This window comes from Haliotis asinina, chromosome 8, assembly GCF_037392515.1.
Source record: "Haliotis asinina isolate JCU_RB_2024 chromosome 8, JCU_Hal_asi_v2, whole genome shotgun sequence".
In the NCBI taxonomy this organism is placed as follows: Eukaryota; Metazoa; Mollusca; class Gastropoda; order Lepetellida; family Haliotidae; genus Haliotis; species Haliotis asinina.
In genome coordinates this window covers 22,216,220-22,229,291 of record NC_090287.1, presented here as the reverse complement: position 1 = coordinate 22,229,291, position 13,072 = coordinate 22,216,220, and the positions used below count along the sequence as shown (strand labels likewise).

Genomic DNA, 13,072 nt, shown 5'->3' with positions numbered 1-13,072 from the left:
CCGTTGTCCAATCACAATTTCGCTACTGGGATAGCCCAGGAATTCCAATATGGCCGCCCTTGATTTGTTGGGTCGGAGTCAAACCAAACATTGAAAAACAACTACACACAACTTACGATTTCCACTAATTAAGGATGTCATTATATACTGGATTTGATTTGAAAAGCTACGGCTACAGTTTGATACCTAAACCAGTCACAGCAGAAGACAGAAAATTGCTGTCTTTGGTTGGTATTCAGTTGTTCAGATTTCGATCATCACTCATCTGTCAAACCCCACCCTTGTCAATCACGAGGATGCAGTCATGAATTTGACATTTGTTCGGCTGTACTTAGGTACACATTATAAATCGCGAAACAGTACCAATTAACTCAAACTGTGATTTGCTACAAAATTCGTACGTTATACGCTTGAAATAAATGCACCGAAAAAAATATTAGACTTGAGTATGATTGTAATTGAAGGGATAATTATACTTACACTAGTCATTTCTGTCCAAATCTGTATCATACATGAATTTGTTGTTGGGCGTTTTTTAGCAGGTAAATCACATTTTTAATATTCAAATACAGAAAAAGTGGAATCATTTAGGCAAGGGAGGTCTGTGGATGTTACACTATTTATAGGCAACTGGGAAGTACCAGAGAATCTGCATAAGATATGCTGTTGGTTGAACAGTTTGTGTGTTTTATACATCTTTTCACACCAATAAAACTTGTAGTGTATCATATGTTTTGCCATGCAGGGTTGTAAATTGTATAATGTTGGTTTGCTGTATCGTTATTCCATTACAGTACTGCAACTCATTTTTAGAGCTCAACATAACATGTAATTCTGCTGTCTCTGGAAATCACACTATTTTCCAATTTTATCTCAATGATGTCAGTAGTCAGGAAGACAAACACTTGCAGTGGCCATGAAATCATGTATGCTTCTAAACTGTAGCAATGTAAACATTTCGAAGTACAAAGATGTATTGAGAAGTGACTATGATTTTATCTATTTACAGTATTAATTCTTTACCACTGATCATTCACGTAACCCTTTGTAACCATTTGTATTATGATCTGTTTAGAATCATTTTATGTTGCTTGAAAAATGTGTAGGTAGGGATTCCTTTAGTTATGTGCAATGTTATGTCAAGATGACGATAAATCGTCCCTTCTCTTGAATCATCTTTAATTTGACCCATGAAGATGTCAGGGTAGAATAGGCCTCCAGGCAACTCATGCTTTCCATTAAAGGCGACTAGGCTTGTCATAACAGGTGACTGGGTAGTCAGGCTCGCTTACTTTGTTGACACATGTCATCAGTTCCCAATTGCGCAGATCGATGCTCATGTTGTTGGTCACTGGATTGTCTGGTCCAGACTTGATTATTTACAGACCACCACCATATGGTTGGAATATTGCTGAGTGCGGTGTAAAACTAAATTCACCCCTCACCCCTCACCCCTCACCCCTCACCCCTCACCCTTCACCCCTCACTCTCATCTTTAGTTTGGCACACTGATTACCAAACCACTCTATGTTGACAGGTATTTCAGGATTGTGACTCCGACAACAAGGGATACCTGACAAGAGAAGATATCAAGATAGCTGTTGTCTCACTGTATGGGTACAAGCCGTCAAAGGTATACATGTATTTGTTTTAGTAATTTCCCGACAACGTCCATTATTTTGGGCATTATGTTTCCATCATACAAATGAGAATTTTCTATAGATCTGTAGATGTCCGGGATTGTTGTTTCATTTTGAACATTTTTTAAATCAATGTAAATCTGCATTAAAGGATCCCCAAGACCCCTGACTAAATTTTTAGTGTTTTTTGTGCTTTGCCATTCTCATGTTTGATTTTATCATGATTACAGCCATTATTATCACGTAGGTGCAGGCCTTTCTTGGAATATGTGATGATGAAAAACACAATTTTGTTGAAATCATACCAACATTGACGTTATCAGCACCATGCAGACTGCCACTAAATCAAGTACAAATTCTACACCCTCTACATTTAGTCTCCAACTTCTTGAGGATACTTTGATCCAAACATATTTCTAAACACAAGATGTGTTTATTTTGTGTTTATTAGAAAATATTCCATTAGCACCCACAGCTCTGTTTTAAGCTTTGTTCAACAAATGGCCCAGTTTTTTTAGCTGTCCAGTCAGATTATGGTATTCACCATAGCAGAATGAAGATACGATACACTGGATTTACTAAGATAATGTTAACACCAAATCTGCTGACCTATACAGCACAACATTAAGCTTAATGTAATTTGGTTTCTGCAATCACAATGTTTTTATTGAGCAAATACATCATTTTGACTCAATTCTATTTCTGCAGTATGAAGTAAATCAACTGCTGGACAAATATGGTGAATCTCTCCAAGATCACGTTAAAGGTATGATCAGATAAAAATAGCGTTATAATCAAGTTGAAATATATATAATATTTGTAATTTTAACACTTGGTATCTTCTGCCTTTGTTAAACACTTATGTTTATCCTAATTCGTGTTATGCACTTTTCTTTGTTCTTTCAACCGTGGAGTGGAAATGAACTTCCCAGACTCTTGTAACACCTTGCCTCTACTCACCCCAGCTACCTCTTTTGTAGGGACCTAAAAAAAGAAACAGCTAAACCTGTTTATAGTTCAATCCTTTACTTCCATGTAATAACCCTTCATCAGGTGAATTTTAACCCTACAGGTTTGCAAAACAGATCAACTGAATCCGTAAAAGTCATAGAGCTTGTGACTATTTTCAAACTGTACTGTATTCTGCACCAGTACTTAAGTAGTTGCATGAACTTTGCTGCTGTGAAGTTTATTCATGAACTGTTTTTCTTATTCAGTGTTGACATTGCCCAAGTTCCTTGATGCCATGGCACCAAAACTAAGCACTCAGGATGAGAATGAAGAAATCCGACAGACATTCCTGGCGTTTGACACACAGTGTAGGTTGATGGTATTAGTAGAGAAATGACAGTGGCTGTGGTAGTGAAATGTTACAGGAAATTCTTGGTCTTTGTTGTACAAGGGACTGTTCATAACTTACGGCTAAGGCGGTGATGATGATTTTTATGGTGACCACCACCCCCACCTGCCCATCTGTAAATAAGGGAGACAGACAGACAGATGTATTCAATAAAGAGGCCTTGGGTCCATGATACATCTTTCTTAGTGATATCATTTATTAGATGAATCAGAATGTAAAATTAGTAGTGAAATGAAAGTGGTTCTGGTGTGAAATCATTCATGATAACAGGTAACATTCATGGAAGTATAGCCTTGCACTAACTTCAGGTCGAGGGTTCCTGACTGTTGAAGACCTGAAGAAAACCTTCGCCCAGGTCGCTCCCCACCTTCCAGTACATGCAGTAGCAGCTGCCTTCAAGTAAGTTATCACTCTAGCTATCAACAATGCAGACCAGGAGCAGTCACCATGTTTGTGGCACAAGTGGAAACGTGACCTGTCATGCTATGACAGTGTTTCATCCCTGCATATTGTAATGGTTAAATTTTTAAATTTATCCTATCTCACGTTATGCATCTCTCTTCGACCCTGCAATAGACGCCTGTCAATCATCCTGTACGCGCAGCCGATCACGTGACGTCCTCTACTTGTCATTCTCTTTCTTGTCGCACCACAGGCTGGACGTGTTGTTTTGCGAGAGAATTGATAGCTTGATTTAGTGATTGACGATGGGTGTTTCTAAAGAGAAGAATACTTCTAAAAAACGCAAGCATTGTGGTGATTGTAACTACAACTTTTCGTTGGCAAATCCGCACAATTCTTGTGTTGACTGTATTTCCTTGTGTGAGAGGTCATCTAAATGTAGTTTGTGTATAGGATTAGATGACGATGAATTTGATCTGTACCGGTGGGTGAATAAGAGGAGGATGTCAGACAGAGATAGGCGCAAGGCAGAAGATGGTTCTTCAGCGCCTAAGAAGGGAAAAAAAGACCGCCCTAAGTTGGTGGCACGGCGTTCTGCATCTAGGTCAGCAGATGAAGACTTTTTAGAGGAGGCATCGGATTCTTATTTTAGGATCTCAGGCAGTTCAGTTGACTTCGGTGAGTTTAAGGGACACTAACATAGTTTTGTCACCACCACCCATGGTAGTGCTTTCTCAACCACCAGTCGTTTCCCACCCGATGTCAGTCGTTGCGATTCCAGATCACTCGCCAATTCAACAGATGGATCAGCATTCTTTTACCACTTCGAATGTGCTTCGATCATCTACACAAGATCATGACATCCCAGAGCGTTTGAGTGAGTCAGACAAAGTGAATCGTTTGAGAACGTAATCCCATCCTCTGTGTGGTAGCGATTCGATTCACGGGGAAGCGTTTCAACAACATGATGTGGCGTTCGCTCAACCTCTTGGAATCAATGAGGTGATTCGCAAAACAGCAACGTTCAACCTGTTCTGGGGCATCGTTTATTCACCAGCATGGTTCAGCGCTTCCTTGTGTCGATCGTACTCCAGTGATCCCCCAACCGATTCGTTCCAGTGCATTGGCGTGTTTCGATTCACCAATGGCAAGTAGTACTTTGTTTACGGGTGTGCCGAGTGGAATCACCGCTTCACAGAGTAGTGACTCAACATGCTGGGTTGAGTGGAAGCGGTTTCCGGAGTGTGTGGGGTACAGGAGTGCACCTCTTGTTTTTATGTCAGTTCCACATGTGCTTACTTCAGCGATGAGGGCGCCTTTAGTTACCTGTTCGACAGGGTATTCAGGTGTTACGGGAGCAACGTATGGTGTACTGCATTCAACTGCTGCGCCTAGCTTACCAGTTTCATGGGTTCCGGGATCGGAAGCAGTTACGTCACAGCCCATGGACTTTGATGATTTTGTATTGCGAGTTGCTGCAGCTCTTTGGTGTCAGGATCCGGCAACTCCCGTCTCGTTGCCAGTAACCACGTCACAGACCACAGTGTCTCATGAGTTGGCTAGACTTCGGCGATTAGCTACACCGTCTCCGTTGTCAGATGGTTCTTTGAGTTCTGATGGAAGTTTTGATGCGGTTGATACGTCCTCACTGTTTGTGTGGATCACTGACAAAGTACAATTACAACATAGTATGTCTTCGGATGATACATTGTCTACTTTTATCATGACAGTGTTCAACAAGAAGTACCTTCAGACCCTGCCTCACTTTCGAATGGTGTCTGTAGTGTTCCTCAAGACTATTATCAAACCAGGAGATTTTATGGTCAGTCAGTTTGCAAGACGCCTACTTGCTGCGATTCATGTTCCAGGGCATTCACTACCAATGGCTTGTGCTCCCGTTTGGAATTTCTTTGGCCCCGTGGCTATTCACATGGGTCACGAGGCCGATCACCAAATTTCTGCATCACAGGGGGATTGTGTTCGAGGCTTACATATACGATTGCATCGGAGTGTCAGGTCGGAGCAATGCTGGCATTCTGCTACTTCACATAAAGTTTGTGATGTGGCTTCTTCACAAATTAGGCTGATTGGTGAATCTAAAGAAGTCAGAACTGATCCCTACACGCCGTCTGCGGTTCATTGGGGCGGTATTCGACACTCAGCCCAGCAAACGTTTTGTGCCGAGGGAGAGATTCGACAAGATGTTACATCTGATTCCCCTTGCCTTGTCTCAGCCCAGGACGCTCCGGCAATGGCAAGAGCTTTTGGGGTTACTGTCGTCTGCTCAGGCTCTCACTCTCAGGGGTCAACTTCAGCTTCCAAATTTGCAAATGTTTCTTGCTCCTCATATCAGGAAGGGCGATCATGTTACCCAGGGAGCTTCATTCTTATCTATTATGGTGGATGCAAGAATCAAACGAGGGCGATCATGTTACCCAGGGAGCTTCATTCTTATCTACTGTGGTGGACGCAAGAATCGAACGTTTATGGCGGAGTTTGTTTAGAGCCGTTTGTGCCGTTTCACCACCTGTATGTGGATGCATCCCTACATGGATGCGGAGCTCACCTTCTCGATCAGCAAGTGGCAGGGCAGTGGTCTCCTTCAGATTGCACATGCTACATCAATGTCTTGGAACTCAGGGCTGTAATTTTGGCGATCACTCATTGACGAGAGCAACTAAGATGTTTGCCTTTCATGATAAGGTCTGACAATGCAGCTTTCATTTGGTACATCAGTCGGATGCGATCAAGGGGGGGGTCAACCCAACTTCTGAGGTGGACTCAACAGTTTTTCAACCTGGTAGACTCATTAAGCATAGCCAATCACATTCCAGGGGTAATGAATGTCATCACGGACTCTCTGTCACGTCCGTCCCCAACAGAATGGAAGCTGCATCCAGAGGTGTTCAGGGCTGTTTGCCTCCCGCTGACGGAGCCGTGTGAAGACCTATTCGCCGCCAGATTCAATCATCAACTGCCACTGTTTGTTTTTCTGATTCCAGATCCGTTAGCCTGGGGACTAGACGCCCTTGCAAATCCGTGGGACAGTTTCAACGCTTACGTGTTGCTGCCAGCGGCCCTTCTTTCACGTGTACTTCTCAAGTTACGTTTGACTTGGCAGATGACACTGCTTTTGATCGTGCCCTTTTGGACGACAAGATCCACTTCCCGTTCGGTCAGATCTACTGGTGCACCCGCGCTCAGATCAAATACACTGGTCTCCACTAACGCTCTATCTGCACATTTGGCACATTTGCATCTGTCATTAATGGCCAAGCATTATTCTAAATGTGTCACTACTGCCATCACTACAGCTCATCGTACATCCACGAGGTCGCTTTATGATGACAAGTGGAAGAATTTTGAGTCGTATTGCAAAGGGAAGGGCATTATGTCTCCCATGACAGCATCGCCACAGATGGTTGCAGAGGATCTTCAACACCTACGGTCTACTAGGAAGTTGAAGGGTGCTACGTTATCTATCTACTTAGCCGCACTTCACACAGTTATTGTAGCGGCATCGGCAGTAAAGTTGTCTGCTGTCCCTGAGCTCTGTTGAGATCGTATAAATTGGCAAATCAATCATCTTTCGAGCCCCGGCTTTGGATTTGTCATCTTACATCAAATGAATATGGACCATTGACTGGGAAGGATTTTGAGCATGTCTCTTTCAATCTTTCAAGACCTTCTTCCTTCTGGCCTTGGCTACAGCTGTGCGTATATCTGAGTTACATATACTATGGTATGCTTTGAAAGGTCTCGACATGCTAGAGTGTTCCTAGGCTTAAGGCGGGATTTCCTTGCCAAGAACCAGTTACCAGGACAGCAGGGACATACCTGCATACCTGCATACCCTCTGCTGTCATCTATCCTGGGTCCACATGACACTGAAGATTTATCCTTGTGCCCAGTTCGGGCGTTGAGGATATACTTCGCCGCCTCTAAGGACTGCCGCAGACTACGCAAGAGGCTCTTCATCCCGCTTGCAACTGCTTCCAAAGCAGAAGTATCGCTTACAACCTTTGCTTTCTGGTTGAGATCCACGAGCCTGCGAGTGTATGCCTTTGCGAAGTTGCCACCACCTTCGTCCCCAAAGCCTCATGCACTTGCTTCCACCATGGCGCTCCATAGGAACTGTTATGGACTGCCATTATGGAAGGTTGCTTTTGGAAGTCAGATACTGTGTTTGCCATTCATTACCTACGGGATGTATCAGTCACAGACGTCGGAGGCCTTCATCAATTTGGTCCATTGGTCCTGGCGCAGCAGGTGTCGTTGACCTGTCCACGCAGATAAGCATCTCCACGGTCATGCTTTGTACATAATAAACAATATCAATGTTATCCATATCTTATGTACTTTGTTCAGTGGGCCAGATCATTCTCACCTAAGGAACTAGGGCATGGTGTACTGTCATACCCATAGCTGGATAGACTGTGCGGGCAGTCTTGTGCTCATGCAGAGATGATCGACACAGAGGCTTATTGACCTCTACTCTCTGAGCAATCACGTCAGTGAAGCATTGAATTCCGATTACCTAATGGTTTTCAAAGCGTTTCACTCCTAGGTCCTTTCTCACCTTGGTAAGTAGGGAGATTGGTACCAAACGTTAAACAAGTTGAGCATCCGGGCTACTCCTCCTTTCACCACCATCCAGCATGTGTCTGTGGGGGGTAGTTTCGAAGCAGGGACATGCCAGATCACCGGGGTCTCCTAATAAGTCTTGAGGTGGCAGCGTTAATTCCTTGCCAAACTGTGTCATTTTGCTTAGCAAAAGTTGCGGCTGAAACCACATTTACTCGGGAGCGCCCACTCCCTAGAGTTTTTGTGCCATGTAAGCCAAGGAGCACGTTTCCACACCGGGTCGAAGAGAGGAAGAGAGATACATAACGTGAGATAGGATAAGTATATAAATATACAATTTATAGTTAAAATTTCCAGTTTCCTCCATTGGCAACTCTGCACACTTGCCAGGTTCAGTGAGCCACTCAAACAATCAATGTGTAACACTGTTCTTGGTAGGCTTTGACATGAATGCAATGATGCTATTTGTTACCTATGAGGGCAAAAACATCAGGATTCATATTTTCCATACAATGTCCTCAGGTAAAATATCATTTTGTCATGGTGATGTGATGTCAAGGACAATGCTATGATGCGAATAACAGAATCTTGTGGTAAGGCCCATTGACTTTCATAACACATATTATGACTTGCCAGTTGGGTAAATTGATGCTTATGCTGTTGACCACTGGATTGTCTCATAGAAATGTATAGAGCACCACCATATTCTGGTAGCTGGAACATTGCTGAGGGTGGAGTTCAACAACAAACTTATTACTGTGCGTATGTTGTTTATTGAACCATGGAATCTAATAAATCTTTCTTCTCCAGCCAATCACAAAGTCTCTGTCAGTTAGCATGTTTTGTGTTGCAGGGAGCTAGACAGGGATGGTGATGGCAGAATCAGCTACAGAGACTTCGACTTTATGATGAAATACGGCAAAGACAGCTGATATAGAAACAGTTTCAGATATTTCTGGACATTTACTTTCATAATTTTGTATTTATTTTTACTGTACAAATAAATTTAGAGAAATGTGTTGCTTATTCTGTCCTATTCCTATCCCAGAATCAAGTTGCTCCCCTTCACAGTGCCAAGATAAGTTGATTCAAACATGAAGCCAAGTTAGAACACACTGAGTTATCTTAATGGTAGTGTATTAAAGGGGTACCAAACTGAATTATACATCACACTGTTTTCATCTCTGAATTTTCATGGTTGGGCTCTCTGGGACTCTTTAAGGGTTTTGCTCTGTTGTATTTGAATCTTGTTACCCCTGAAAGATTCCCAGTTCATTGTCAACATTATTGTTATATACTTCACACTGGTGAAAAGCAGTACATAGCATACAGCACTGGCCAACAAACAACACTAAACTTGGTACATCTTTTTATTTTGCAAAATGATACAAACTTCTGCTGCTAACATCCATTTCCTGTATAAAGTAGAACCTTTGACAGTTTTAAGACCTTGCCCAGTTAATTTCGTTTGATAAATGATGTAGTCATGACGTAGTAATATTTTCATTATATTATATCAGTATAGTTATCTTCAAGTGAAAATCACACCAGATACAGCGAGGGACTTGTTGACAAATGAATATATTTCACCAGAATAACACCTTGAATTTATCAAAAATGTCTTCATGTGTCAAGGGAACCATTTCACAGACATTTTGACACCTATCAGATGACAGTAGCATCAAGCATGATGTACAAGTGGTTTGTATTGTCACTGAAAGTGTGAAAGGTGAAAGACGTCAGCTATTCAATCTTGGGTGGTGGAATATGCATGTTAGGAAAGGCCAAGGAAACAGTTTTCTTAATAAGCATACTTTTACAATGGAAATAGGTGTAACGATTTATGATCAATTGATTCATACCCCAGCTGATTGTTGTATTTGTTGTATTCAGTTCAAAACAGCCTTAAAAAGCAACTTTTTCCTAAAGTGTGTCCATATTGAGCAACTGTGAAGCAATTATCACAACGTGTGTATAGGTCATACATACGTTATTAATATGTAGGGCTGCACAGTGTAACAGGTAGACTGTTATGCCTATATGGCATTAGGCTTCGTATTGTGATATTTATTTCTGAGAACCTGTATACTGAGTAAAGAACGTGTATGAAGTTGTTGTTTTTTTTATATATATTTGTGACTTCCTGCATGGTTTAAATTAAAATCCACCCAGACTTTAATCCACAACTAATGTTTCCCATAGAGAAGTTATTCAAAGACAAAACGGCATACAGTAATGCTATAAATTGTATAAAAACGAAAAACAGAATCCTTGACTATGCAACCTAACTGTCCCCACTGTAACACAGAAAGGGGAACTGAGTATTCAGCAGCGTCTGCAGGCCCTTACGTTGTCCCGATTCTTGTTATTACGGTATCTGATGATATCCAATGTCTTCAAATTTGGTGACACCATACATTGAGAAATTACGCAGACGCCAATCGACTTTGGTGAATTTGATCTTATTTTCAAGGTCACCCGGACTTTTTGACCACTTTTCAAACTTATGTTAACGCGAGATCTAAGAAAACATCAATTTTGTCGACAGCCTACACTGGGTGACAATGTAGATACCAGTCATTTCATACATCTTGTGTGTGACCAAAAAGTTGAAGTAGTGAATATGGTACATGTACATGCGTGCGTGCGTGCGTGTATATATACATACATATATTACAGTCTCCTTTAGCGGCAGGGGACATTGCCACATTAGTGGCAAACGGTTGTTTTGATATTGCTGTTATCAGAACAATAACATATATGTTTAGGGACTTAAAATGTTTAAAAATAGGATTGACCTGCACAGTAGTGTCACTCGCTGCCAAACACTTAAGTTCCTAATATATACGCATCGAAATACAGGTACTTGATTCGCAATGTATAACAACACAGTACTTGCCAACACACAACCCTATTGTGCATGAGTGAGTGGGTGAGTTCGATTTTTCGATGCTTTTAGCAATATTCCCGCAATATCACGGCGTGGATACCAAAAAAATGGGCTTAACACATTGTAACCATATTGGGAATCGAACCCGGGTCTTCGGCATGTTGAATAACCACTAGGCTACTTCACTGCTCCTATATGTAATGTGTAGGGGATATAACCCAGATGGATGGACCTATGTTGTTTCACTTGCATCATACAAACAACACCTAAACAATTATTGACAGTGTGTGTCTGTAGTTGGGTTTTTATTAGGACATATATTCCTTCCCCAATCTTCAGTAAAGAAACAGCCCCTAAATCATGTTTAAATTGTAATTTTTGCATTGTAGAAATAGAAATGTCATTTCCATACTCCTCGCTCTTGACTGTGTCGTCCTTTCAGTTTGTTTACATGATTGTTGTTTAACCCGGTACCCTTCAATATTTCAGTAATATTGCGTCGTCTGTAAAATCATCCTTCAGTCAGTATACATACGGATTAACTGAGCAAGTTCAAATGACCACCAAACACGGTTCTAGACTAAATTTATGCTGCCGTCATTCAGCATTGCTAGAAAGGCTGCTTATTAATGGTGGTGGTCCGATTACCTGACCAGACGATGCCAACGGACACCTTAGAACAGGCTTGAAAGAAACAGCAGAAAGTCATGGGATCCATACTCGAGAACCACTTGAAGGCCATATTGGCTATGACGGTTTCCTTTAAGCAGCAGCAGCAGCAGCAGCAGCAGCAGCAAGAATCAAAGCAGACCTACAAGAATCCATCCCAAGACCACGAGGGCCCCTCAGCCAGAAGTAACCATGCATCTGGCCTGGCCGTGACTGCAAAAGACAACAAGTAATGTACGTCATAGAAGGGAGAATGAAAGACTGCTGTAGATTATCCCAGGTCATGGCAAGAATCGTCAGTCGTGCAAATCCCATTATACAGTCTCATGTAAGAATGATCTGGCCGCACGAAAATATAAAGGTCACATGCAAATCAAAAAATCAAACATAATTAAAACACAGTTATCACTTGTTCATGATATATAAAATGCATTGGTGACTGTGAAAAAACAAATAAACAAAATTATACAGGTATAATCGCAATTCAAAAGTGCAATACTTTGTACTTGGGTTTACCTCCCTCTAAACGAAGCAGCCGCGATACCGAACACAGTCAGGGTCGGTGGGTGTGCATCCATGTGTAACGACGCCTTGTCATTAGCCACTGGTTCTTATGCCAAAACGCTTAGGTGGCTCTTGGTTTATAGTTTTTAAGCCCAATAATGTTAATTTCAAATTGCAAATGGTCAGTAGTTGAAGTTGTCCATTGCATATTGTCATTAGCAGACATGCAAATCATTTACTTGTTTATGTACACAACCAATATTAGAGTAGACGTCATACTCCGGGTAGGCATAATGTTTTCAAGCTGTTTCATGATCTCAGAAGCAATAAATATATAAACGTCCCGAATATTTCTTCCTGCCAAAACTTCTCTATATCCGCAGAAGGTCTTTCACCGCTCAGCGGCTCTTCAGATATACAATGGTTTTCCGGTGTATAATGGTGGACGCACTCACGCGTGTGTGACATGTACGTATGGTGGCGCATTCTTGTTACGTTCATTTCAGCATAGTGACATAAAACCCACAGGTTAGTTGATTTGCAGGGCAAAACACTGTTACTGTCGATCCATTATTCCTTCATTAAAAAAATATCAAAGCCTCACATTTGTAAGCATATTTTTTTTCTTTTGTTGCATCATATTAACTTCATGTTTCGATTGCATTTTTCCTGGCTTGCCATAATACTGACTTGACGCTTTCATGATGTCATATTGATTTGATGTTTTTATGGTGTCACATTGACTTGATGTTTTGTTATCTTGCCATAATACTGACTTGATGTTTTGTTGGTGTCATATTGTCTTGATGCTCTGATGGTGTCACATTGACTTGATGCGTTGAACATTGGCTTGCCATAATACTGACTTGATGTTTTGTTGGCGTCATATTGTCTTGATGCTCTGATGGTGTCACACTGACTTGATGTTTTGTCATCTTGCCATAATACTGACTTGATGTTTTGTTGGCGTCATATTGTCTTGATGCTCTGATGGTGTCACATTGACTTGATGTTTTGTCATCT

General features: G+C 41.5%; 1 protein-coding gene across 1 annotated transcript; it reads left to right on the top strand.

The window, feature by feature from the left end:
- The first annotated feature begins 21 nt into the window (after positions 1-21).
- LOC137293598 (EF-hand calcium-binding domain-containing protein 11-like) lies at positions 22-8,932 on the top strand. The gene is made up of 6 exons (XM_067824236.1): positions 22-227; positions 1,538-1,633; positions 2,349-2,406; positions 2,858-2,959; positions 3,309-3,399; positions 8,840-8,932. Exons 1-6 carry the CDS (start codon positions 135-137, stop codon positions 8,916-8,918), a joined length of 519 nt encoding a protein of 172 aa, XP_067680337.1. The 5' UTR covers positions 22-134; the 3' UTR covers positions 8,919-8,932.
- Positions 8,933-13,072: the final 4,140 nt, after the last annotated feature.

Bases quoted from the DNA above. Each gene is read 5' to 3' on its own strand.
- LOC137293598 (XM_067824236.1), top strand. From the start codon at position 135: ATGTCATTATATACTGGATTTGATTTGAAAAGCTACGGCTACAGTTTG. The intron at 228-1,537 runs GTTGGTATTCAG...CTATGTTGACAG, and splicing joins ACAGAAAATTGCTGTCTTTG to GTATTTCAGGATTGTGACTC. The intron at 2,960-3,308 runs GTAGGTTGATGG...CACTAACTTCAG, and splicing joins CCTGGCGTTTGACACACAGT to GTCGAGGGTTCCTGACTGTT.